We start from the raw sequence: 27,501 nt of genomic DNA on the forward strand, positions 1-27,501 counted from the left end.
CCTCAATTAGACCCCATTGTGTATTGCTCCCTTCTTTGTGTCTATATATACTCAATGTTTACTTCCCATTTATAAGTGGAAACATGCACTATTTGGTTTTCTGTTCCTGTCTTAGTTCACTTAGGATAATGACCTCCAGCTCCATTTATGTTGTTACAAAGGACAAGAAAGATCTCATTCCTTTTATGGCTATGTATTATTCCATGAAGTATATGTACCACATTCTCCTAATCCAGTCTACCACTGGTGGGCATTTAGACTGATCTGATGTCTTTGATATTGTGAATAGTGCTACAATGAACATACGCATAGATGTGTCTTTATGATAGAATAATTTATATTCCTTTGGGTAATAATGAGATTGATGGGTTGAATGGTAATTCTGCTTTGAGTTTTTTGAGAAATCGCCAAATTGCTTCCACAATGGCTGAACTAATTTACATTTCCACCAGCAGTTTTTAAGTGTTCCCTGTTCTCTGCAGCCTTGCCAGCATCTGATATTTTTTGACTTTTATGTAGTAGCCATTCTGACTGTTGTGAGATAGTATCTCACTGTAGTTTTGATTTGCATTTCTATAATGATTAGTGATGTTGAGCATTTTTCATATGCTTGTTGGCTACATGTATGTTTTCTTTTGAGAAGTATCTGTGCATGTCCTTTGTCCACTTTTTAATGGGTTTTTTGTTTGTTTTGCTTGTTGATTAGTTTAAGTTTCTTATAGATTCTGGGTGTTAGACCTTTATCCATTGATTAGTTTGCAAGTATTTACTCCCATTCTATAGGTTGTCTGTTTATTCTGTTGATAGTTTCTTTTGCTGTGCAGAAGCTCTTCAGTTTAACTAGGTCCCATTTGTCAATTTTTGTTTTTGTTGCAGTTGCTATGGCATCTTCCTCATGAAATCTTTGCCAGATCCGATGTCCAGAATGGTATTTCTTAGGCTATTTTCCAGGACTTTTATACTTTGAGGTTTACATTTAAGTATTTAATCTATCTTGAGTTGATTTTTGTATATGGTGTAAGGAAGGTGTCTAGTTTCAATCTGCATGTGGGTGGCCAGTTATCCCAGAACCATTCATTGAATAGGCAGTCCTTTCCCCATTACTTGTTTTTGTCTACTTGTTGAAGATCAGATGGTTATAGGTGTATGGTTCATTTCTGGGCTCTCTATTCTGTTTCATTGGTCTATGAGTCTGTTTTTATACCAGTACCATGCTGTTTTGGTCACTGTAGTCTTGTAGCATAGTTTGAAGTCAGGCATAATGCCTCTGGCTTTGTTCTTTTTGTTTAGAATTGCCTTGGTTCCATATGAATTTTTTAATAGTTTTTTTCTAATTTTGTGAAGAGTATCATTGGTAGTTTAATAGGAATAGCATTGAATCCGTAAATTGCTCTGAACAGTATGGACGTTTAAACAACATTGAATCTTCCTATCCATGAGAATGGAATGTTTTTCCATTTGCTTGTGTCATCTCTGATTACTTTGAGCAGTGTTTTGTAATTTTTGACGTAGAGCACTTTCACCTCCCTGATTAAGTTCTCGTAAGTCAGCTTGTTAGAACATTTCTGACTTGGAGGGCCTTAAATCTTATGAAAACGTAATAATGATAGAATTAGCATCTCCATGTGGTTGTACCTCAAGCAACAGATCCTCTGTGGGAGAAAATGACCTTCAACTACGTCAGTCTGGACTCAAAAAGGACATCAGGTTAATTGAATTTGTCTGCTTGGTTTTGGTTGTTTGATTTTCATTCCCATATAGTATAGTTAAAAGCTGAGGCCTCGTTTTGTTTTGAGTCAAGTCTTCTATCATTTGTCCCTTGGAGTGACTTTTTACTGCCCTCTAGCTGAAGAGGAGGCCACAATTCTCTGATGCTAGAGAGTGCGGGAACATGCCATCTGTCCTAGGAAGGGGGCATGAGTCGAAAGAACACCAAAAGTGCAGTAAGTTACAGCTGACTCATACAGAGGGAAAAGAAGAAAACAGGGATCCACAGACATAAATTTTCCAGGGAGAAAATTTGTGGCCTGGAATATATATCCCTGTGTTTCCTATGTGGTGTTCCCTTTGATAAACCATCTAACTAGAAAGGACATTTTAGAAAAAGAGAGTTAGGCACTCTGTTCTTTGAAATAAAAAGTCAGTGAAGGAGAAGAAAGTGAAGATAATGGTGAATACAAATTTCTGATTCTATTTACCATTTTCCTTTCTACTTTGCCTCCACCACAGTAATGTTCTTCCTATTATCTTATTAAAAGAACATTCATAACCAAGTCATCACAGTTGACTGTAATCACAGTTGTATGAATTAACTGTGTAATTTATATTAATATATGATGACCTAAACCATTTAGATTTTGCATCACTTTGCATTACTTAGATTCTTGGTACACAATTGGAAAAATATGTGTGGAATTTTAACAGACAATGGTGAGAGTGGGATGGGCTTTAACTATGTATTTTCTTACCTTAGCTGATATTTACTTCTATTCCCATTTGAAAATACTGTTTCCTCCTTGAAAAGTGCAATGTATATGATTCACCAGCAAGAAAAGCATATACTTTTTATTGCAGCATTTTCATTGCTGTATAACTGAAGTTACACTATGGATAACACAGCAACCAGCAAATTTATTTCCATTTATAAACTGTTAATATTACATTTTCTATTTAAAATTGAAGTTTGTATTATTGTTGTTTGATTTCAAAGGAAAATTTGATATTCTAATTGATAGATGATAATTCTATACATCAAATTTTTATTTTACATATTCGTGGTTTCTAGTGAATACAAATATCAAGGAAAAATGATGTAAGATAACATAGCCTTAAGTTGATTTTATCGACAATGGAGTGCAATCACCTTGTCTACTTTCGGTCGTTGCTGTTGTTGAGAGTGAAGATTATTTGTAATGATTTAGAGTTTAAAAGGACCATATTTCTGATCTTGCATTGGTAAATAATCTCAAATGGTAATGAAATGTTTCTTTCTTTTTTTTTTTTTTTTTTTTGAGATGGAGTCACGCTCTGTCGCCCAGGCTGGAATGCAATGGTGTGATCTCGGCTCACTGCAAGCTCCACCTCCTGGGTTCAAGCGATTATCCTGCCTCAGCCACCCCAGTAGCTGGGACTACAGGCACCACCACCGTGCCCAGCTAATTTTTGTATTTTTAGTAGAGACTGGGTTTCATCACGTTGGCCAGGCTGGTCTTGAACTCCTGACCTTGTGATCCATCCGCCTTGACCTCCCAAAGTGCTGGGATTACAGGCGTGAACCACCGTGCCCGGCCTCGTTTTTGTATAATCCATTTTCTCAGAGGCATTTCACCATTTTGTTGGGCTTTAATTTGAAAACACTATTGCAAAATACTCAAAAAATACAGTAATTATTTTAAAAAATCAATTTTTAAAGCAATGTAACAGTATACTCCAGTATGTCACACTCTGCTTTGCAGTCAAGATTCTAAAGTTATTACTTTTTCTATGATGAAGTTCTCAAATAGAGTTCAGTAGAGGTTAGAGGACTACATGAAGCCTATGAGTGAAGATGATACAGCACATATGTAGTGTGAGATGATGTTATCCTTTTTGTTCTTAAGTAAAATGAATATACATATTATTTTGATATATATTATTTTTTAAATAAGAAAACCAAAATAACTCCAAGTAATTTCTAACTATTAAAATTTAAAATCTCACACACGCTTCTAAGTATCTGTATATTTAGAACTAAGTAAAAACAGGCCAAGTGTGGTGGCTCACACCTGTAATTCCAGCACTTTGGGAGGCAGAGGCAGGCAGATCACTAAAAGTCAGGAGTTCGAGACCAGCCTGGCCAAACATGGGGAAACTCTGTCTCTAACAAAAATAAAAAAATTAGCCTGGCATGGTGGCAGGTGCCTGTAATCCCAGCTACTCAGGAGGCTGAGGCAGGAGAATTGCTTGAACCCGGGAGGCAGAGGTTGCAGTGAGCAGAGATCGCACCACTGCACTCCAGCCTGGGTGACAGAGCAAGACTCTGTCTCAGAAAGAGAGAGAGAAAAAAAATAAGAGCTAAATGAAAACAGGGAAATCCTTAGAGTTCGGTTGCTCTAGTAATTTTTATGTACTCCATGAGTTCCAACAAAAGCATGAGACCAAAAAAAAAAAAAAAAAGGAAAGAATAATAAAATCAGATGACTTAATTTGGAGGCTGCTACCTCTCAAAAATTAGCATAGATGAAGCTTTACATTGTTTGTTGCAAAACAACATACATAAGGAGTCATTTGCCAACAAAAACAAAATCCTATTATTACGTATCATGCTACATGCTAAGTATACTATCTCATTAACTATGGCAACAGTCCTCTGACATCAGTGTTTATAACCTTTTTGTTTGAATGGAAGAGGAGACTTATGAAATATGAAGATTAAGACGTTTTCTGACACATGCACAGCTAGGAATGGGAACACTGGCATCTAATGTCACTCTCTGTTGCCCCAAAGCCTGTGCTTTTTAAGAAAGAGAAACGTTGTGACTACACTTTGCCATAGAGGAGAATTGTTTGATATCCCCATATAAATAGTCCTAGACTCACTTTATCATACATAGCAGTCTCATAGAGCAATTCCTTCGCCACCACAGGAATGGAGTCAGGATTTTTTTTTTTTTTTTAGATGAGTCTCACTCTGTCACCGGGCTTTCTTAAATAATTGTATAATTATGTAACAAATATAACTGAAGAAAAAAACAACTGATTTTTGACTTTGATTTTGAGAGAGAGAAAGATATGAGGAGAAGTAGAAGGAGGAGGAGAAGGCAGAAGAGGAGGAAGAGGAGAAGTAGATGCAAGGTGATGAACAGGGAAATAGTGTAAGAATGTCATTTCTATTTCAAGTGGAATGTTAGGCAAAGTCTCCTAAGGAGTTGATATTAACCAGAATCCCGAAAAAAGTGACAGAACTGTCTATGAGAATGTTTGAGAAAAGGCCGACGGAATTAGAATTAGAATCATTGTGTTCGTGTGTGTGTGTGTGTGTGTGTGTGTGTGTAGTCAAGGCGGGTGGATTATAAGGTCAGGAGTTCGAGACCAGCCTGGCCAACATGGTGAAACGCCGTCTCTACTAAAAATACAAAAATTAGCCAGGCGCGGTGGCGGGTGCCTTAATCCCAGCTACTTGGGAGGCTGAGGCAGGAGAATCACTTGAACCTGGGAGGCGGAGGTTGCAGTGAGCCGAGATCGCGCCACTGCACTCCAGCCTGGGTGACAGAGCGAGACTCCATCTCGAAAAGAAAAAAAAATGTTTCAGTGATTCTCTCTCCTCCTCCCTTTGCTTTGGCTGATAATAATCTACTATTCTACACTAAGGATGATATCATTCCACTTCCTTTCTTCATTTTGTATATTTAGAAGTGTATCTAATTAACAGGTACATATTTATTTAATATTAAATATGTGGTGGATACTGACAATTAAATAACTCAAGTTTTATGTAGAGTAGAAAAGATAAAGAGAAAAAGAGTTACTGAAAGTTAAGAAGAAATTTCTAAGAAGCTAAGGATCAACTAATCTACACAGTGGTCTGGCTTTCAAGGGGGTAAAACATGCCCCAAATTGGTGTTGACTCATACACGCACACAAAGAGCATTTTATATTTTTCAAAATTTCAAAATAATCATATTTTCCATCTCTCAGTGAAACCACATTATGTCCATGACTAACAGGTACTTTGAAGACAAATGGAGTTTTCACCAGATGAGTCATTTTTCTCTAACGGAGAGCTATCAGGATTGAAGGTGATTAAAGCAGAATAGATCTTTGAGAAACTAAATAAGAAACAATGCTCAATGGTATTTCTTAGAAGCAAAAAAATCAGATCATCTATAACAGAATATTTATTTTCATAACCATAATAACCGTTACATCCACAGTGGGTGCTGTGTATACAGCCATACCCACAACCATAGCAAGAGCCAAATCCACAGCTCCCACACACACTTCCGTAATTGAAATACATAGTGTCAGGAGATGAGAATTCAGCCAGGTAACAACATTTCTGGAGTTTGGAACCCTTGGGATCTTTCTATATAATAAGAGGTCTGCAAAGTGTGTGCCATCCCTACTTTGCCTTCTCATTCCCACAAGAATTTATATTTAACAAGCTTGTTGTTGTTTTATTTTGTGTCCTAAGAAAGCCTCTTATTTTAGACCTTCATTTAATTCCTGAAAGTTAATCATAGACTGTAAAAAGTAATTTGTACACTCTGTATACATGTTCTCAGTGAGCCCCAAATGTACACTCCACAAATATCATGATGCTAAATCTTGCAGGGAAGTACTTCCCTCAGCTCTAACCCAAAACATTGAGAATCCCCATCCCCAGCCTCCTAGAGAAAGGAAGGGGCTTAGTGATTCCTACCTTTTCAGGTGCCACCAGTATTACCATCCAATCCACAACTGTACTACTCAGGAGAGGATAGGCATAGGAAGGCTAAATTGAGAAACATGCATTCAATTCTATAATATTAGAATTTATTGAGAACTTTCCTAAAAAACAGAACATGACAGTAGGCACTGCTGAAAATAACATAAAAATAAAAATGAAAAACATAAATAAGACCAAGAACAGGCCTTCAATGAACTCCCAGCTTAGTAAGGAAGAGAAACATTTATACAAAAAAACTCTCAGATTGATGCGGTTAGAGAAAAAGGAAAGAGAAATCCTATGAAATAGACCTCAAAACAATCCAGACACAGGTCCACTTAGGGCCTTCATCCATGCTGGGCTTTCACCTGCAGTTTTTACTATTTAACACCCATATCTATGACTCATTCCCTCACTGCCATCAGAATGTGTTCAAATGTCACTCAAGGAGGCCCTCCCTGAATAGTATTATTTATAGCTAGCACCCTCCCACAGATATATCTTTATTCTCTACTTAGCATTTATCAAGCCATTTATCACCATATGATAGACTTGCATTTTACTAATTTTCTTGACTGTTCTTCTCACTGGAATATAGGGTCTGTGAAGGCAGGAATTTCTTTTTTTCTTTAGGGAATAAAATAGATTAAAAAAAGTATAATAAACTGGGGCCAAATAATAAAGAGCTTTGAATATTAAGGTAAAAAGTGTGGAATTCATTCTAAAGGTAATGGAGAACCAGAGAATATTTTGAGCAAATTAATGGCATAATCAGCTCAATATTTTGAGATACAGAAATCACAACCATTTATCCAGTGTACTTAGTAATGTCCTATTTCTTCAAAACCATTATTTGCTAAATTATTCTCTTGAGCAAAGATCTTTCCTTCAGCACTAGCCATGGTTGCATTGAATTTGTGGCATTTTATTTTCCAATTATGTTTCCAGGAACACTAGGACTGGGAGGTATTAAAATGTATTCCAAGAAATAGAGTTTCCAAGATTTTAAAATGTGCTATCAAACACTATAAAATAAAAGTACCTTCAGAGTATTCACAATTTACATATGTGCTGTAAGTTTTACTTGCACCTAAATGCCAGGTATTGTAGTAGGAGTACAAACTGGAACGCCATGATAGCATTTTAATTATCCTTAGGAGGACAATTGTGTAAAGAAAACCAGCTTGACATTGTTCAATAAACTAACATATTTGTGTAAGAAAATAACTTTTTAAGTTGAGAAATAACTTTTAAGTTCTTTTGAAAGTTATTGTCTTTGAGTATATGTTCAAATATGAAAATCTTATGAGCGTTCAAGTTTCCAAATCACTAAAGAGACTGTTGGCGTTTTTATACAGCACAAGCAAATAGGCCACATTAAGTCAAACAGGTCATCTTTTAAAATAACCATTGGGTAAGCAGTTTTGCCTAGATTAAACTGAATATTTTGAAAATAAACCTTTGATGGGACTCAATTACAAAATTAGTCTCAACTCAACCTAAATATGGTATTTTCTTGCCCATGAGAGTTGAAAATCTATATTTAAGATGCTCAGTGAGGATTGAATCTCAGACAATCTGAAAAGAGCTTCTAAAATTTGGTACCTGGGCACAGTGGCTCACACCTGTAACTTCACCACTTTGGGAGGCTAAGGCAGGAGGATTACTTAAGGGCATGAGTTCCAGACTAGCCTGGGCAACATAATGAGACCCTGTCTCTACAAAATAAAATAAAATAAATTAGCAGAATGTGGTGGCACATGCCTATAGTCCCAGCTACTCAGGAGGCTGAGGTGGGAGGATCCCGTAAGCCCAGGAATTTGAGGCTGCAGTGAGTTATGATCAGACCACTGCACTCTAGCCTGGGTGACAGAGTGAGATCATCTTTCTAAAAAAAATGTTTTTAATTGATACTTTATTTGAACCATCTTTTGCTGCAAATTATCCGTATTATGATGTATCATGTGTCTCTTTGCACATATGTCTCATGTTACCTATTTTAATATATGTAGTCTCTTTAAAAGTGAGAACCTTATTATTATTTTTATTTTTGTTTTATATTTTGCTCTGTACATTCTATACCCCTGCAAGCATCTTACTTTGTACAGGGAAATTAGAACTGCAATATGTATTTTATTGTGGATTTTTTTTTCTATCATTTCATACACTTAAGTATCTGTTCCTTTTCAGACTTTTGACTTTCATGTGACTGTAAGGAATTGTGGTTGCTATTTTTCTCTTGACCCAAAAATGCTGAGTTGCTCTGAAAAGTATTTCCTAACCATATAAGAATTCATTCGTATTCTGAAAATTTGTTTCTGCTTAATTTCCCAATTGTTGATGACATATTATGTAATTATTTTCAGGTTTTCATTAGTAAAAATTCACCACATTAAGTCAAATGCAAAATTTATTGCAAATTTATTCATCTTCCCTATATTTTCCCTTTCATTTTCTCAGCTAAGGTCTCATGTTAATAGCAGTGATGACCCTGTGCAACTTTAAGTAAAATTCGGAATTTGTATACCCCCAGCCTTCATTTGTAAAGTATACAACTATGTCTTTGACCATAATAGCCATCTCTGTAAAATCACCAATAAATTTCCAAAATATGTGATGGTAAAATTAAGTTTCATATTCTTCCCCCAGCTATTTTCTACTTCTTACCAAATATACTACTGACCTTTTAGGCCCATTTTTCTTTCTTGAATCAATGTTGTTATTTCTCTACCTGGAACCTCATCAAATCTGAAAATTTCCATTCCCACCTCTGAAAGTGGCTTAACTCCTATGTTCTCCATCCTCATGAAGATTTCTCTACGTCAGGGGAAAGAAAATGTGAATGTTCACATTCATTTGCCTGCAAATTTTTTTAAATAGAAAGAAGAAAATAAGCGATTTATTATACTACTAGATATTTTATAATTCACTTTGTTAGATTTAATTTATCTCATTCTCCAAAGTATTCATGTAAAAATTGAATACTATGATAATATTAATAGAAATACCTTTAGTTCAAAGTCAGCATCCATTTAATGTTCACATTTAAATGCATATATAATTTATGAGTAGATTATATTATATGCAAAAAAATATTTAATCATTATAGATTTATGTAAAAATATGTTTAATTTTGAAAAAAAGATTGTACTGAAAATAAGTCATATTTCTGTTGTGTTTTCCCTTCAGTCTCAGAAGATGAGGTATTTTTTTCTTCCTTCAAATTATTAGCTCTCCACCAACGTGGTATCCTAACTTGTTTCTACTTTTATTGCTCTATGGCTCTATCTTCATCAGTCTCTTCAAATCTACTCCCTTCTTCTGCCTACTCTTCCCTAACAGATTTTTAATTTTTTCTTTTGCCAATGCCAGTCACATTTCTTCTCCATGGTTACCGTTGACCTCTGCTGCCACAAGGTACCATTTCCTCTACTTCCAACCCTTTTCAACACCATCCTCGTTCTCTTTTTACAACTGTACCTCTCATGTGTTTCCTTCATTTATTCCTCTGACTCTACCCAAACTCTAACTAAGGAGTCCTTCCTAGATTCAATTCCTTGACTTTCTCTCTCTAAATTCTCTTATTAATTTCCCATTTGTACTCCCACTACAATGTCTGACTTATAGAAAGTGATCCATTAAAACTTAAGGAATAAATGTGTGTGAGTAAATATTTTCTCTCACATTTACAGCTTTAAATAAAAAATTAATATCAGTTACTTTCAAATTGATATGTCGTGTACTCTCCTTAAATATACAAATCTTAGCTAGAGAATTTTTTTTTGAATGTATTATTACCTCAAATCAACATATCCAAAACCAGATACATCTCTCTGGCAAAACTAAATTTTAAAAATATTTCTCCCTGTTAATAACATTTCCTTTCTTGATGAATACCCACGTTCAAAAGTACCACATTTATGCATTTGTTTATGTCACTGAAACAAATCATTTTCCATACAAAATTTGGGTATCTATTTTCTTACTCTTACTGCAACAGGCTTAATTCTGGTCCTAATCTTCTCACTCTTGGACCCCCCCACCCCAATAAGCCCTTAGCTCCAGGAACTCAATGCATCTTTCATTTCCACACTGTCCAACCTATTCTGCACATTGTTTCTAAATTTATATTTCCTACATATTACTTTTATCATGCATTTCTTCTGCTTAATATTCTGAATCTCCTACTGTGCTAATTCTATATCCTCTGCCTGGGCTCACAGATCTCTCATAATATACCTCTTCCCCTAACCATTCCAAATCTGTTTACCACTCTAAGTCATGGTAATCATCACATTATTTGTTAAATACATTCATGTGCAAGACACCAACCATTTCCCCTAAACAGCCGATTTAATGCCCATTCTGCCTCTGTCCCCATGTGACTCTCCCACCTTGAATTTCTGATTTTCTAATCTATTAATGCAGTTCTTCCAAGCCCAGTTCATTTGCCCTTCGACAGAAGCTTTCTGCAGTTCCCGGAGTCCTCATTATCTTCCTTTCCTGTGAACTCCTGCCAGTCTTTTCATCTGTGACACATAAGCTGTTATATCTCAAGTTTTGTTCTTTTCTACAAATAGGTATGTTAGTCTTGATCTTCCAAATGGATGGTTAGTTCTTTGATCCCAGCAACTATTCTCATCTACACAACACTATCATGGTGCTGACCAAGCACATATTAAGTGCTTGATAAATCCCTGTTGATCACCTACTGAACCCAGGTGAAAAAATATATTTTCCATTAATTCATTTGCTCCACTGCAATTTTTAAGAGTTAGAGTTTCTAAAAGTGGAGTGTATGGATCAGCAGTTATCAGCATCACTTGGGAATTTGTTAAAATTGCAGATTTTGAGGTTCTACCCAAAACCTACTAAATCAGAAGGTCTAGGAGTAGGACCCAAAAACTCTATGTTTTTCAAGCACTCTGGTTAATTTAATACACACTATCATTTCAGAACCACTGCCATAGATCAATCGTCTTGTCCTCATAAGAAGGTCTCTAGATAAAATAGCAGTGGCCAACACAAAAGGTTAATGGCTTACTGAGCTTTTATTTTTGAGGACATTCTGACCTGTTTAAAACCAGACAAGTGGTGATTAGCAGTGTACTTTCTGTGATTCACAAAGCTTAGACAATAATGGAAAACAGGCTATTTGAGCAATCAGTTGTCTAAATGAATCTAAAAGGTTTTGCTGTGAAGGTTAATATTCCATGTTTTATCTAACATTTGCCTTGTACCCTCTGCCAAAATTGGTTTAATGTGCAGTTCTGAAACTGGAATCTAAAGTGCAGAGGTTATTGTGGAAAGCTCAGTCATCTAGCTGCTACATAAGTCTGAATATTTGTAAAGGTTTTAGAACCCAAATGTTAGATTTTAGGTTTATCATCCACCATCCTTTATGCATATCTTACCAGCTCTGAATAGGGGTGAGATAAGGAACAGAGATCACAGACTCTGGAGCTGAGGACCCTAGAGAGACTATCTCATGCTCAGGTTTAAGAGAAATTCAGGGGACTCAATGTTGATCTGTATTCTGTTCAGGGGACAAAGTTGCCCAAAGGGAAGCCATAAACCCCAGGGCCTTAGCAGTTAATGTCACTTCCACCTAGTTCAATGGTGTGTTACGGTCCTCCGAAGAAAAAATAACAGTAGGATGTGTGTGTCTACATGTAAGTATGTGTATACACATACCTACAGGATGCATGAAGGAAATACATACATACACACACACACGCACACAGAGAGAGAGAGAGAGAAGGAAGAGGCGGAAGAGTGAGGGAGAGAGAGGCAAAGAGGAATGAGGGAGAGAGGAGAGAAAGAGAAAGAGAGGGAAGAGAGAAAAAAGAGGGAGAGTGAGGGGGAGAGAGAAAGAGGAGAGTAGAGGGGGAGAGAAAAGAGAGAAAAGTGGGGAGGGAGAAAAGGAGGAGGAGTAGAGAGGAGAGAGGCCAGAAGGGAGATAAGCGGGGAGAGAGAGAAGAGAGAGAAGCAAGGAGAGGGAGAGAAATTGGGGGACAATAAAGAGAGAGAGAGAGGGAGGGAGGGATACAGAGAGACAGAGCGAGAGAAGAGGCAGATTTTAAAGCATTGGCTCACATGATTGTAGGGGCTAGCAAAATCAAAATCTGCTGAACAGGCTGGGGACCCAGGGAAGAGCTGATCTTGCAACTTGAATGTGAACTCAGGTTGAAGGCAGATTTCCCTCTTCCTCTGGTAGACATCACCCTTTTCTCTTAAGGCCCTCAACTGCCTGAAGGAAGCTCACCCACATTATAGAAGGTACGTGACTTTTCTCAAGTCTGCTGATTAAATGCCAACCTTATCTGAAAAATATCATCATAGCAACCTTTAGACCGGTGTTCGACCAAACATTTGGTCTTTGTAGCTTAGCCAAGTTGACGCATAAAATCAGTCATCAACCGTAAGTCAGATGCTGAACTGCCTGAATCCTCAGTCATTGTTATAATTTGCATTCTCCACACAAATTTAACCACAGAGATACTTTTAACTTTAATCTCAATCAAATGGAAAGTACACATTTCCAGGTGGAAGAAAAGAAAGATGGTTTGGCAACTTGGGGAAAATTCTCACTTCTGTGGTCTGGGGCACAATTCTTAGCCAAATTTGAGGTGATAGGGATATCTTCTCAATCATGGATGTGCATTGTATTTCGTGGGAAAACTTTAATAAAATGCCAGTACTCCCATCTCAGACCAATAAAACCAAAATCTCAAAGGTGGGACTGAGGTATTGCCATTTAATGGAATCTGACATGCATTCGGATTTGAGTCACTGCTCTAAATAAAGGAAAGCTTCAAATAAATCTGAAAGTGCAATATCTGAGAAAAGCAATGAATCTGAAATCAAATCAATCTGAAAGCACAATATCTGAGAAAAGCAATGAGTAGGTACAAGGGGATTGAAAGGCATGGGGAGTGGATGCTGCAAGGCTGAGAAACTTACAGGTAAAAACCATCTCCAACAATGGCGTGGCTGCATTGGAGGCTTTCCTTTCAGCTTCTCTGACCTGTTTTCTCTATTCGTTATCTTTTCTTTTCTATCTTCTCTTCCTTTTAAGTTTTAGGAATGGCAATGACATTGAATTAGGGTTGATGGTGGAGTTTTACCTTTGTTCTCTAACTACTTCTAAGTTTTGGAAGAAACAGGAGGACCCATGTTTCTTCCAAAACTTAGAGGTAGAATTGGAAAACAGATGAATGTTTTCTTCCAGAACTTAGAGGTGAATGTGGGAAACAGATGAATGCTGGATTACGAAGTCCCAATGAGGGAGTGGGCTTCAGGAGGTGAAGGTGTACTTCACTGGGATAGCACACATGAAAGGGTATTGAAGATTTGGCAAGGCTTGCTTTTTTGTGAAACATGGCTGGATAAGACTTCAACTTCACAGAGTTGTAGGCTATTCAAAAATAGTCCAGGAACCAGCAGCATTAGGATCACTGTAAACTTGTTAGAAAGGCAAATTCTCAAGCCCCACCCAGAAAAACTGAATCAGCATCTCTGGAATCAGCATGTCTGAGGCCCAGAAATCTGTTTCAGCACAGTCTCCAGTGATTCTTATGCATGCTGAAGCTGGAGAACCATAGCTATAAAATAAATGAGTGAAGAGTCTGCTGTCTTGACTTCATCCTGTTTCCAGTCTATTCACTACGAGATTTTATTGGTATTTATTTTGGTGTATTTATTTATAACTGATGCCCTTGAGAAATTTATTATTTATTTTTAATATTTTTAGCTGTTCTTTTAGGTTTTCTGAGTCAGTAGCCAACTCACCTAGTCTTACATTAGCTGCATGCATTATTTCATCTTATTACCTTATTAATTTTTTAAATGGTGATGGTGGACACCATTATCTTACTCATTTGTGGCAATTTTTAGGACTTCAACCATAAACTTGATGCTAAAATTTGTCTTCTAAAAGATAAATATTCCTCACAAATTTTACTAATCACTTTTTTTTTTTTTACTGTGAATGGACGCCGAATTTGATTTAAAAAGAACGGAAATCATAACAAACAGTCTCTCAGACCACAGTGTAATCAAATTAGAACTCAGGATTAAGAAACTCACTCAAAACCGCACAACTACATGGAAACTGAACAACGTGCTCCTGAATGACTGCTGGGTAAATAATGAAATTAAGGCAGAAATAAATAATTTCTTTGAAACCAATGAGAACAAAGACACAATGTACCAGAATCTCTGGGCTACAGCTTAATCAGTGTTTAGAGGAAAATTATTAGCGCTAAATGCCCACAAAAGAAAGTGGGAAAGATCTAAAATCGACACCCTAACATCACAATTATAAGAACTAGAGCAGCAAGAGCAAATAAATTCAAAAGCTAGCAGAAGACAAGAAATAATTAAAATCAGAGCAGAACTGAAGGAGATAGAGACACGAAAAACCCTTCGAAAAAATCAATGAATCCAGCAGGTAGTTTTTTGAAAAGATGAATAAAATAGATAGCACGCTAGCCAGACTGATAAAGAAGAAAAGAGAGAAGAAGCATCAAACAGACACAATAAAAAATGATAAAGGGGATATCACCACTGATCCCACAGAAATACAGACCATCACCAGAGAATATTATAAACATCTCTACACAAAAAAACAAACTAGAAAGTCTAGAAGAAATGGATAAATTCCTGGACACACACACCCTCCCAAGATTAAACCAGGAACAAGTTGAATCCCTGAATAGACCAATAACAAGTTCTGAAATTGAGGCAGTAATTGATAGCCTACTAACGAAAAAGAAGCCCAGAACCAGACGGATTAACAGCTGAATTCTGCCAGAGGTACAAAGAGGAACTGGTACCATTCCTTCTAAAATTAATCCAAACTATAGAAAAAGAGGGACTCCTCCCTAACTCATTTATGAGGCCAGCATCATCCTGATACCAAAACCTGGCAGAGATACAACAAAAAAAGAAAACTTCAGGCCAATATCCCTCATGAAGATTGATGCAAAAATCCTCAATAAAATACTGGCAAACCAAATCCAGCGACACATCAAAAAGCTTATCCTCCACGATCAAGTCAGCTTCATCCCTCAGATGCAAGGCTGGTTCAACATACGCAAATCAATAAACGTAATCCTTCACATAAACAGAACCAATGACAAAAACCACATGATTATCTCAATAGATACAGAAAAAGCCTTGGATAAAATTCAACACACTTCATGCTAAAAGCACTCAATAAACTAGGTATTGATGGAATGTATCTCAAAATAATAAGAGCTCTTTATGACAAACCAGCAGCCGATATCATACTGAATGGGCAAAAGCTGGAAGCATTCCCTTTGAAAACTGGCAAAAGACAAGAATGCCCTCTCTCACCACTCCTATTCAACATAGTGTTGGAAGTTCTGCCCAGGGCAATCAGGCAAGAGAAAAAAATAAAGAGTATTCAAATAGGAAGAGAAGAAGTCAAATTGTGTCTGTCTGGAGATGACATGATTGTACATTTGGAAAACTCCATCGTCTCAGCCCAAAAACTCTTTAAGCTGATAAGGAACTTCAGCAAAGTCTCAGGATACAAAAATCAATGTGCAAAAATCACATGCATTTCTATACACCAATAATAGACAAACAGAGAGCGAAATCATAGTAAACTCCCATTCACAATTGCTACAAAGAGAATAAAATACCTAGGAATACAACTTAAAAGGGATGTGAAGGACCTCTTCAAAGAGAACTACAAACCACTGCTCAAGGAAATCAGAGAGGACACAAACAAATGGAAAAACATTCCAGGCTCATGGATAGGAAGAATCAGTATCGTGAAAATGGCCATACTGCCCAAAGTAATTTACAGATTCAATGCTACCCCCATCAAGCTACCATTGACTTTCTTCACAGAATTAGAAAAAACTAAAGTTCATATGGAACCAAAAAAGAGCGTATATAGCCAGGACAATCCTCAGCAAAAAGAACAAAGCTGGAGGCATCACACTACCTGACTTCAAACTACACCACAAGGCTACAGTAAACAACACAGCATGGTACTGGTACCAAAACAGATATATAGACCAATGGAACAGAACAGAGGCCTCAGAAATGATGCCACACGTTTACAACCATCTGATCTTTGACAAACCTGACAAAAACAAGCAACGGGGAAAGGATTCCCTATTTAATTAATGGTGTTAGGAAAACAGGCTAGCCATATGCAGAAAACTGAAACTGGACCCCTTCCTTACACCTTACACAAAAATTAACTCAAGACAGATTAAAGACTTAAACATAAGACCTAAAACCATAAAAACCCTAGAAAAAAACCCAGGTCATACCATTCAGGACCTAGGCATGGGCAAAGACTTCAGGACTAAAACATCAAAAGCAATGGCGACAAAAGCCAAAATTGACAAATGGGATCTAATTAAATTAAAGAACTTCTGCATAGCAAAAGAAACTGTCATCAGAGTTAACAGGCATCCTACAGAATGGGAGAAAGTTTTTTCAATCTATGCATCGACAAAGAGCTAATATCCAGAATATACAAGGAGCTTAAACAAATCTACAAGAAAAAAAACATCAAAAAGTAGGTGAAGGATATAAAAAGACACTTTTCAAAAGAAGACATTTATGCTGCCAACAAACATATGAAAAATAGCTCATCATCACTGGTCATTAGAGAAATGCAAATCAAAACCACAGTGAGATACCACCTCATGCCAGTTAGAACGGCGATCATTAAAAAATCAGGAAACAACAGATGCTGGAGAGAATGTGGGGAAATAAGAACGCTTTTACACTGTTGGTGGGAGTATAAATTAGTTCAACCATTGTGGAAGATAGTGTGGCGATTCCTCAAGGATCTAGAACTAGAAATACCATTTGATCCAGCAATCCCATTACTGGGTATATACCCAAAGGATTATAAATCATTCTACTATAAAGACACATGCGCAAGTATGTGTATTGCAGCACTATTCACAATAGCAAAGACTTGAAACCAACTCAAATGCCCATCAATGATAGACTGGATAAAGAAAATGTGTCACATATACACCATGGAATACTATGCAACCATAAAAAAGAATGAGTTCATGTCCTTTGCAGGAACATGGATGAAGCTGGAAACCATCATTCTCAGCAAACTAACACAGGACAGAAAAACACACCGCATGTTCTGACTCATAAGTGGGAGCTGAACAATGAGAACACATGGACACAGGGAGGGGAACGTCACATACCAGGGCCTGTCAGGGCTTGGGGGCTAGGGGAGGAATAGCATTAGGAGAAATACCTATTGTACATGATAGGTTGATGGGTGCAGCTAACAACCATGGCACATGTATACCTATGCAACAAACATTCACGTTCTGCACATGTATTCCAGAAATTAAAGCATAAAAAAATTAGTTTTAACTAACATCCAAAATGGATTAAAAGTTCATCAATTAAAAAAGTCTTTGCAACATGAATGAATAATTTTCATCTTCTTTAAACTAATCATGTGAATTCACAATATGCACTCTCCCAGCAGTTTTAGAATGAGCACTACTTAGTGAAGGGTCTTTTGAAATATAATTGTAACTATATGTAAAATACAACTGTTTTCTATAACATTTTACATTTTTGCCTATATAATCAAAATGAAAGTATTATTTATGTGCTCAGTTTCACAAGTTTGGAAGTTTTCCTACCTTTTCCTGTGATCTATAGATTACTCAAACTCTTCAGAATTGTCTCTTCCTTGAAGTCTTTGAAGCTATCTGGATAGCTTTTAGGGGTAGGTGTAGAACAATTTCCTCAAGAATTTCATAGATACTAAACTACATATATTTCCTATCTATTTTAGCAACATTCAGCAATTTAGGTCTTCCTGGAGAAAATACATTTTTCTAGATTTTAACATTTTTAACATAAATCAATAGAAAGTATTACCCAACAGCTTTGACTTCTCTGTCAGCTGGCTTTGTCTTCTTATTTATCCCTAATTTGTGTGCTTGCCTTTTTCCTTCTTTGAAAAACCACTTAGATATTTATCACCAAGGTACAAAAAGCTCTTGGATTTATTATACTTTATACTGCTTTTCAGTTTTCTATTCATTAATGTTAGCTAAAATTATTATTTTCTCCTGCTTTTTTTGTCTATTTTTTCTTTATATACATTTTCAAATTCAATAGCTTTTTGTTCCATTTTTACATTTATATAATAAGAATGTAATAAAGGTGCTTAATTCTATAACTTTCCTGTAAATACAGCTTTGGCAATATACCAGAGGTTTTTATATGCAGTCTCCTTGCTTATTAAATTTTAATTTATTTTCTTCTTTGACTACAAAATTGTTTATTCTCACATTTTTTAACACTATTTTTCTTCTGTTATTTATTTCTAGCTTTCTAATATTGTTCCCAGTGTCTGTAACCTACACTAATTCTATCTTTTGGAATATATTGATGTTCAATTAAAAAAAAACCTTACAAGTGCTTAAAAGAAGGTAATTTTCTGTAGTGCATGGAGTTTATTACATAGTTTTGAAATCTTTTTAATTTCCCATTCATTTATCTGTGTTCAATGTAATCTTTTAAGGACTAAAGGAGGCAATTAGTTTCACACTAGTACTGATTTTCTGCCAATATCTCTAGATACAACATTTACTTTGGTTTTGACTTTATAGATTTCAATACTATGTCACTTGTTGAGTTACATTTAAGTAAAATATAAGCCTCCTTTGTAATGGTTTAAACATGTTACATTTATTTAAAGTTTCATATTAAATTTGCAAACATTTTTATATTTGTTCCATTTGATAACTAATCTTCACATTTAATTTTTAACTTCCGATTTTTTACATGTGTGTCTCATAGAAATTATGTAATAGTATTTGTAGTTTGCTTTTGTATTTACTCAATTTATGTATTTATTTGAAAAGCTAAATTTGTCATGTATATTTGTATCTTCTGTCTCTTAATATAACATTTTGTTTTACATCCTTCTTTTTTGTGTCCTTTATTTTCTCTATTTTGTTTTATAGTCTGGGTTTCTTCTATTTCTGACATCCCCAAATTATCTTTATTTTTATTGTTATATTCACTGAACATTTTCCTAGTTTTCTAATTATTTTTACTCTTAGCACTTAATTTATTTCTTTAGGTTTTAGACATATGTTAATTATCTATACTAAACTGTATGTTTAAATGGTTTTAATACTTAACATTACCCCTTGGAACCAAAACTCTCCTATTTATCAATTATTTGTTCCTATTCAACCTTCAGTTGAGTAGTGTATATCTTCAAGTAGTTTTGGGGTTTTTTTCAATTGTTTTACCTTGCTTTGTTTTTCCATTTTCCAAGTTACATTAGTAATCCTTCCTGGAGGCTTGCATATTTGAAAATAATTTAATGTTATCTCAATCTATGAACAATATTGGGGTAAGGTTAAAATTCCTGATGTAGCAACTCTTTTCCTCAAGATATTGTAGTTGATATTCTATTTCCTTCTGATTTCCTAGCTATGGAAGGAAAGGACAGAATTGTTACTGTTCTCTTTAGATGGCTCTCCCTAGTCCCATGTAGGTTTCAGTTTATTCATGAAGTTCAGTAATCCTGGTAAGTTATGCTTTGTTGTTGCTGCTTTTCATTTATCTTGATGAACATTGACAACTCTTGTTATCAGTAGATTTAATTTTTTCAATTTAATAAAATTTTCATCTACTGTACCATTTAATGTTTTTCTTTCTTTTTTTTCCAATTGTTTTCATTGAAGATACCTGTTATGCTTGTTTTGGAGTGCCGTCATCTTCTGGACAACATCTACTTGGATGCTACCACCTTCTGGTCACTTTGTTCACCATGACTATTTGTTGGATTCAATATTATATTTTTCATGTCTATCCTCTATCACTGATACATTTTTATTCATATTATTTTCTTTCTTTCTTCACTTTAAAATCTTTTCTGATATTATTTCTTCCCTCATTTTATTTTCTAATTCTACCAATACCTTTTCTTATCTCAATATAGTGACTTATTTAATTTGGTATTGAGTTGATCTTCTTAATTTTTTTTTTGGTATTAAGCAGTACATTCTAAATTTTTCTTCTGGTTCCTAGTGTAAATCATTTTCAGAAATATTGTTCTGTGTATGTTTTTAGTAATATATTAATCTTCTTTGTTGTTGCAAAACATTTACAACAGTCCCATGCTGTGGTGTGTTTTTTATTCTTTTTGGGAAAGTTCATTCAAGGTTACTATCTTTCATTAAGTCTTTTTTGTTAATCTGGGAAATACCCGAATCCATTCCATCTTCATATCTGGATTAAAACCTGCAATTTCACCACCATCTTATTCTGAATTTTTTCCTTTTCCTTTCCTTCAGTGCTTTGAAATAGCTCCAACTATGCCAAAGATATTTTAAAAATAAATGACTTACTTAGCAAAAATACAGATATCTATATATTTGTGGAAAAGGCTGATTGGCTTATATATAAAATTGTTACTAATTATGCAATTTGTACTAAATGGAATTTAAAAATCAATGGTAAAACCCAGGAAGCTTGTAAAAGACCTTAGATTTAGAAATATTTGCTTGAGGCAATTCACTAGGCTTCTGAGGGCGAATATTTCAAATCATGTTATTGCTACTGCAGTCTCTCTTCATCACCATACTAAAGGTGTCTATAAGCTATTATTTCTTATCACAAAAGCTGCCAATATAAAAATCAAAGCACAACAAATAGCAAAACACACTGTGTCTCCTGCTGTAAAACCTGCTGTGGATGCAGATGTGTGTCCACTTTTAAGTGTCAAGAACTAACCAGAAATTTTGACATGTTTGTGAATAGATGCTTAATTTTACCTAAAACCAAATAAGCAATACTGTAGTTGATTAACTTATAAAAGGTAACCTATTATTGGCTTACAACCAATAAATGATTATGTTATAAAAGGTAATTATTCATTGGATTACAACCAATAAATGTTCTAAGATATACAAAAAGCAGACTTCCTATCACAAAGGAAACTTTATTAGAAATCTCATTCTAAGCTCCTATTCTTAGAATATTATGATCACAACAATGCAGAATCAACAAATACAAGTGTTTTTTTTCTGAGTGTCTGAGTTTTTATGTCTTCCAAAAATAAGGTATAAATTCTAAAAACTGAAATCTTTTCATTGATTTGCAAGTACTTAACAATAAAATGTTTGAAAGTGACTCTCAAACTTGTATGGAGAGGAAGAGTATTTACATGCAAGGACAAAGAAGGAAACTATATATAAGAAGATGAAGTCAAATATACAGAATGTGTTGGAATTCACAATCTGGGATAAAAATAAATGGCCCCTTAGGTCACTAGATAGTCTATAGCCAGAGCAACTAGAACTGTATGGACGGCAAGAGAAGACTCCTACCCCACAGACTCAACAGGAGCCAGAGGCATCACTTTCACCAGCACTGCACAAGCACGCTGGTTGGTTTCCACACCTCTCTGCCAGCAACAACTGTAAAAACTGTTACCTGTCTGATGATAAATAAAATTAAAATAATATGGATTTTTTTATTTTGAATTTTCCTAACTATGAGTGGATTTGAATATCTTAATATGTTTGGACTATTGTACTTCTCTTACATAGAATGTCTACTTATAATCATCTGCCTATTTTTCTATTGAATTATATAACTTTCTATATATTAAGACATTAATATTCCTGTATTATCCCCATTCATCTCTGGGTTTCTGTTCATGATAGAGGTCTCCATTGTGTGTGTGTATATGGACGTGTGTGTGTATAATGTGTGTGCATTTGTGTCTGTGTGTGTTGTGTGTGGATGTGTATGTGTACTCCCTTGGTTTTTCTTTTTTGCAGAGGGCTTTTTTAATTTTCATTTTGCTTTGTTTTTTCACTTCACTTTTTATACTTAAACTGTTAATATTTCTGCAATTTTTTTACAGATAGTTTAACTGAAGATCCACTTTTATTGTTTTCTAGATGGACGGTCAGTTGTATTGGCACTATTTCTCAAATAATTATTTTTCACCATGTTGTACTATGAAGTTTACCTTATGTTATATTCTCAAAAGTACTCAGATGTATTTCTAAATTCTTGTTTATATTCCTTTTTATTTTTCTATTCTTAAACCAAAACAATATTCTCATTTCTCATGAGAGAAATTTTTCCCTTGAGTCCTGATAATGTATTTTATGCACATTTTGAATAATTTTATTGAATAAAGAATCCAGTAGATGTCTTAATTTACATATCAATTTAGAAGATTTAAATTTTATGATAGATCTTTCCGGTCAAGATGAAATCCGCATTTCCATTTCTTCAGCTCTTTTTATTTTCTTTCATAAGATATTCTATTATAGTATTGTGCAAATTGAATAAGTCTTTGAAACTTTCTTTCTAGCTTTTCCTGAGCATTGCATAGTTATAGCACATTATCAAAATCATCTCCATTTCTAAATGTAGGTAAGCAGAAAATCTTTTTAAACTTATTTTTCTGGTGTTCATACATCTTACAAATTTTCTGATTAATTTTGCTATATTTGTTTTACTTTAATAGCTTGAGTTTTCTTTGCACACAAAGATATAATCATCAAAAAGATCATTTCTTTTTTCCAATGTTTTTGCCTGTTATTTTATTTTCTTCTCTCTTTGCACTTGATAATGATGTTGGCAGCTGCTAACCCTGTCTGCTTCTTAATAATAATTAAAATTGCTTTATTATTTGGCTGAAGTAGATAAAAACATGCTGCTTTTGCTATTTGGTTAAAATCCTTTATTATATTTAAACAATTTTCTTCTATTGTATTTTATTTCAAATATTTCAAGGTAAGAATTATTTAACTCTATCAAAGACTTTTTCTCACCTAAATATGCAATCTGAGCCAATATTTGAAGCTTACATGTCACTTACAATCTTCAGAATTTTGAAAAAGGATGGCACATATCAATTTTCAGAAAACAGCTATTGCTGTTATGAAGATTTCCACTTTAATCAAGGATATCTGAGTTTTGTTTGCCACATAATATTAATCTTAGAAAAATGTGTGCATTTCTGCAGTATAAATCTACTCATCTCAAAACATGTCCTCAATGACAAATTTTCATGATAAATTTGTAATAGTGTTTCAATGTCTAATTGCATTGATTTACATCCCAGTCGCATTTTATATCTCTTGATCTTACAGTAAATTTAACGTTCTGATTATTGGTACTGCTTCTCCTGTCTTCAGAATATCCCAAGTAGTAATTTTCAGACTTATTTTCAAATCCTTGCTTGTCAGCATTTTCCACAATTAGAATATTGCAAATATTTAAGGAATACTGTTTTGTTTTTTGTTTTTTTCTATTTTGGAGCCCTTCTTTCATTTTAGTTACAATTATTTCCCAATGAAAATTCATTTCCCTTGCCTCATGCCAAGATTCCAAAAATTAGTTTTCCTAAATTGGTTGTTCTACTTTCAGGATTTAATGTCTTTATAGAAAATTTTAATTCAAAACTGAACTTAAATATGTTATGATTTTTCATAGCATTTTTCGTTACTATAAAAATTTTTAGGTTCTTTTTAGTCCCATTAAGTATGGTTACTTCCCCTACGAAATATAGTGACTGAAGTGCTATCCCAGCTTCTCACTATGGATCCCAGGCAACTTTCTATATCTTGTCTGCAATCAAGTTTCTGATAGCCACTAGTCTTTGCATCTTTAAAAACTACATTACATTTCTCACTCTCAGACTAATTTACGATTTTTTTTTTTGCAGGGGTAGGAACGGAGTTTTGCTTTTGTTGCCCAGGCTGGAGTGCAATGGCACCATGTTGGCTCACTGCAACCTCCACCTCCCAGGTTCAAGCAATCTTCCACCTCAGCCTCTCAAGCAGCTGGGATTACAGGCACCCACCACCATGCCTGGCTAATTTTTGTATTTTCAGTAGAGACAGGGTTTCATCATGTTGGTCAGGCTGGTCTCGAACTCCTGATATCAGGTGATCCACCCGCCTTTGCCTCCCAAAGTGCTGGGATTACAGGCGTGAGCCACCACTCCCAGCCTGCAAATGTTTATAAAGTGGAAAATCTTTTGAAATTAGAGAGACCTGTGTCAGAATCCTGGCTCCACCATTTATAAACTGAACAAACGTAAGAAACATTCTTCAACTAATTGAGCATCAACTGAAAATGTGTGTGATAATATGTACCCCAATCATGTGTTCAATTTCTATTAATTGAACGTTAATGAAGAAAACAAATACAAATCCTGAGAAAATTATCTTAATGTTAAACTAACTGCAATGTGATGAAAGCATTTTATATGATAAATTATTGCTGAGACCACTGCATCAATTCACTGGACCTGTAATCATAACATATATTCAATTCCACAATTATGGAAAGTGTATATCTGCTACTTGAAAACATTTGGTTGGAAAACATTTTATTATTTTAAATGGAAAACAATTCAGATCCTTATTTCAAATTTTGATATCACTGAAAAGATTAGTATCATAGGAAAAGAGATCATGTTGGAGAGTATGACTATTTTGCTTATATTCAGAATTTTAGATGTTACATCAGGAGATTTAAGAAAATATAAACGTTAATTATAGAACATCTATCACTAATTACAGGGAATATGTCTTAGAGAGCCCTGTGCATAAATGTATTAATTAGTCTCTTAAAACCCTGATTACTGCTTTCCCTTTGCAGCCTCCCATAGAGCAAAGAAATCCATTATAATGAAGAGATCTTACAAAAATTCACATTATGCAAATTGCCTTTGGAAATACTATGAAATATGAACCTCCTAAAAACTTTGCGAAGATATTTTATCCCATGTTATATGTAAGAAAACTGAGTTTTAGGGAGCGATTGTGTTACTAAACCAAAGTAACAAAAGAAATAAGTAGCAAAGAAATATGCCATTGAGGACATAATCCTGGCAAATGATCATCACCTCAACTGTCCTTGAAGAGTTACCAGAATGAGATGACTGTTTCCCAGGGCAACTGAACTATTACCATATTATATCTCCTAATCTCTCTGCATCCTACTGTGAGTAGGTTGCTATATCCCTTCAAGAACTGAAACAGACCATATTCATTATAGCATTAATTCCTGAACACATTTATGAGTTCCTCTGCAATGGCTTTACTAATCTTGTTCCTCTTTTCCCTGCTTTGAGTTGCATTTTCTGTACAGATCCCAGAAATCCAGAAATACTGACTCTAACAGTAGGTAGATGCTTCAAAGCTCACTTTGAACGTGATATACTCCTTCCTAACTCTGCAATAGAATCGAGCATAATTTTTTCTGACTTCTTGGGTCACATTATTCTTATTCATGTTGCCCTGACCCAACCTTCAATTATTTTTATTACAGAATCACTAAATTACAAAGTAGAAGTGAATAATGTGAATGAATTAATTAAGCCCAAGTTTTGAATGCACATATTTACTCAGACTTTTCTAACTGGAGATGCAAATTCTTCAACAACTTCAGGATAGAAATGTTTACAAGACGGCCTATTCCAATTTCACACTATTCTAGCCTTTAAAAAAAGTTTCTTTGTTTTTTGCTTTCTTTTTTTTTTTTTTTTTGAGACAGGATCTCACTCTGTCGCCCAGGCTGGCGTGCAGTGGTGCGATCATGGCTCACTGCAACCTCAACCTCCCAAGCTCAAGTGATCCATCCACCTCAGCCTCCTGAATAGCTGGGACTACAGGTGTGCACCATCATGCCTGGCTAATCCTTGCATTTTTTTTTCATAAACATGACATTTTGCAGAAAAAACAATTTATCTTGTAAAATTTATTTGTCTTTAAATTCTACCCATTGAATCTTGCGGTCTTCAGTGGAAACACAAAGCAGAATAAACCTAATTTTCTGTCTCACACATACACACAAGAAGTCTTTGAAAAATGCCAAACAACCTAAACATAAAACAAACATGAAACAGAGTACAGAGATAAACTCATTTACAACCAATAACAGAGAATAGAGGTGGCAACACCAACCAATGACAAAGGGTTTAGTAGGCGGTGTTAAAGAAGCTGGCTTACTTCAGTGAAAAGGGAAACTGGAGCACCGCATATAAAGGTAGGCTCCAGCTGGACTAATGATCTGAGTGTGAAGTGTAAAACTTTAAAAATAATAAAAGAAAATGTAGCATATCTTTGACATAAAAATAAGGTAGATCTTCTCAAAAAATAACAAATCATAGATTTAAAATGTTTGTTCAATTATGCACTATATGAGCAAAAATAAATGACAGTTTTGGCGATATTTGCAGTGTCTAAAAATGACAAGGAAATTTATCAAGAATATACAATGAAGTCCTACAAATCAGTAAGAAAAACACAGAAATCTCAATGGAAAAATGGGCAAAGGATATGGAAGAGAAACCACAAAGGTTAACACATACTGGAAGAAATGAAAATGTTCAAACCCATTAGTAATCAGAGCTATGCAAATTAAAACAGCAAGATAACTTTTTACTTCTCAAAAAAACATTAAAAGGTGATATAAAACAATATTGGCACATGTTTGAGGACATATAAGCTGCAATTTGGCAGTTTGGACTGATGCAGACATCCTGGAGACTAACCTGATGGTACTTACTAAAATAAAATATAAACACATCATTTGTCTCAGCAATTTACATTTTGGATTGATTCTCATAGAAGCCCATGGAGGACATGTTCATTGCACCAGCGCTGTGCTGAAGAGGCTGGGTGTGATTAAGTGTGCATCCCTGAGATACTGAATGGACAAAATCTTGTGTATTAACCACATGGAGTACCAACCAACAATTAGAAATGATAGTTTAAATCTACACATAATAGCATAAATGAGACTTTCAACACAAATAGCACTGAGAGAGAAAAGGTCTTCAGAGGATATAAAATAACACCATTTACATAGATTTAAAGTATTTAATAAAATGACCGACTTTCTTGGGACTTTGAAAACATGAATAAGGATGGTTGCATATGAGATAAACTGCAATATGGCTATAAATGAGAGATGAAGGTGGAAACCAAAAAGAAATAGAAGAGAATAAATAAATTATTATGTTAGCAAAATATTAAAACACATAAAGATCCATGCGTGGTCAA

At 34.9% G+C, this 27,501-nt stretch overlaps 1 protein-coding gene across 1 annotated transcript; it reads right to left on the reverse strand.

Annotated features, from left to right (window-relative positions):
* Positions 1–5,698: 5,698 nt before the first annotated feature.
* KRTAP21-3 (keratin associated protein 21-3) lies at positions 5,699–6,016 on the reverse strand. The gene has a single exon (XM_031005285.2). It carries the CDS (start codon positions 5,996–5,998, stop codon positions 5,699–5,701), a length of 300 nt encoding a protein of 99 aa, XP_030861145.2. The 5' UTR covers positions 5,999–6,016.
* Between the last annotated feature and the right edge of the window lie 21,485 nt (positions 6,017–27,501).

This window comes from Gorilla gorilla, chromosome 22, assembly GCF_029281585.2.
Source record: "Gorilla gorilla gorilla isolate KB3781 chromosome 22, NHGRI_mGorGor1-v2.1_pri, whole genome shotgun sequence".
Classification (NCBI taxonomy): domain Eukaryota; kingdom Metazoa; phylum Chordata; class Mammalia; order Primates; family Hominidae; genus Gorilla; species Gorilla gorilla.

Coding starts and splice junctions, on each gene's coding strand:
- KRTAP21-3 (XM_031005285.2), bottom strand. CDS start 5,998: ATGTATTTCAATTACGGAAGTGTGTGTGGGAGCTGTGGATTTGGCTCT.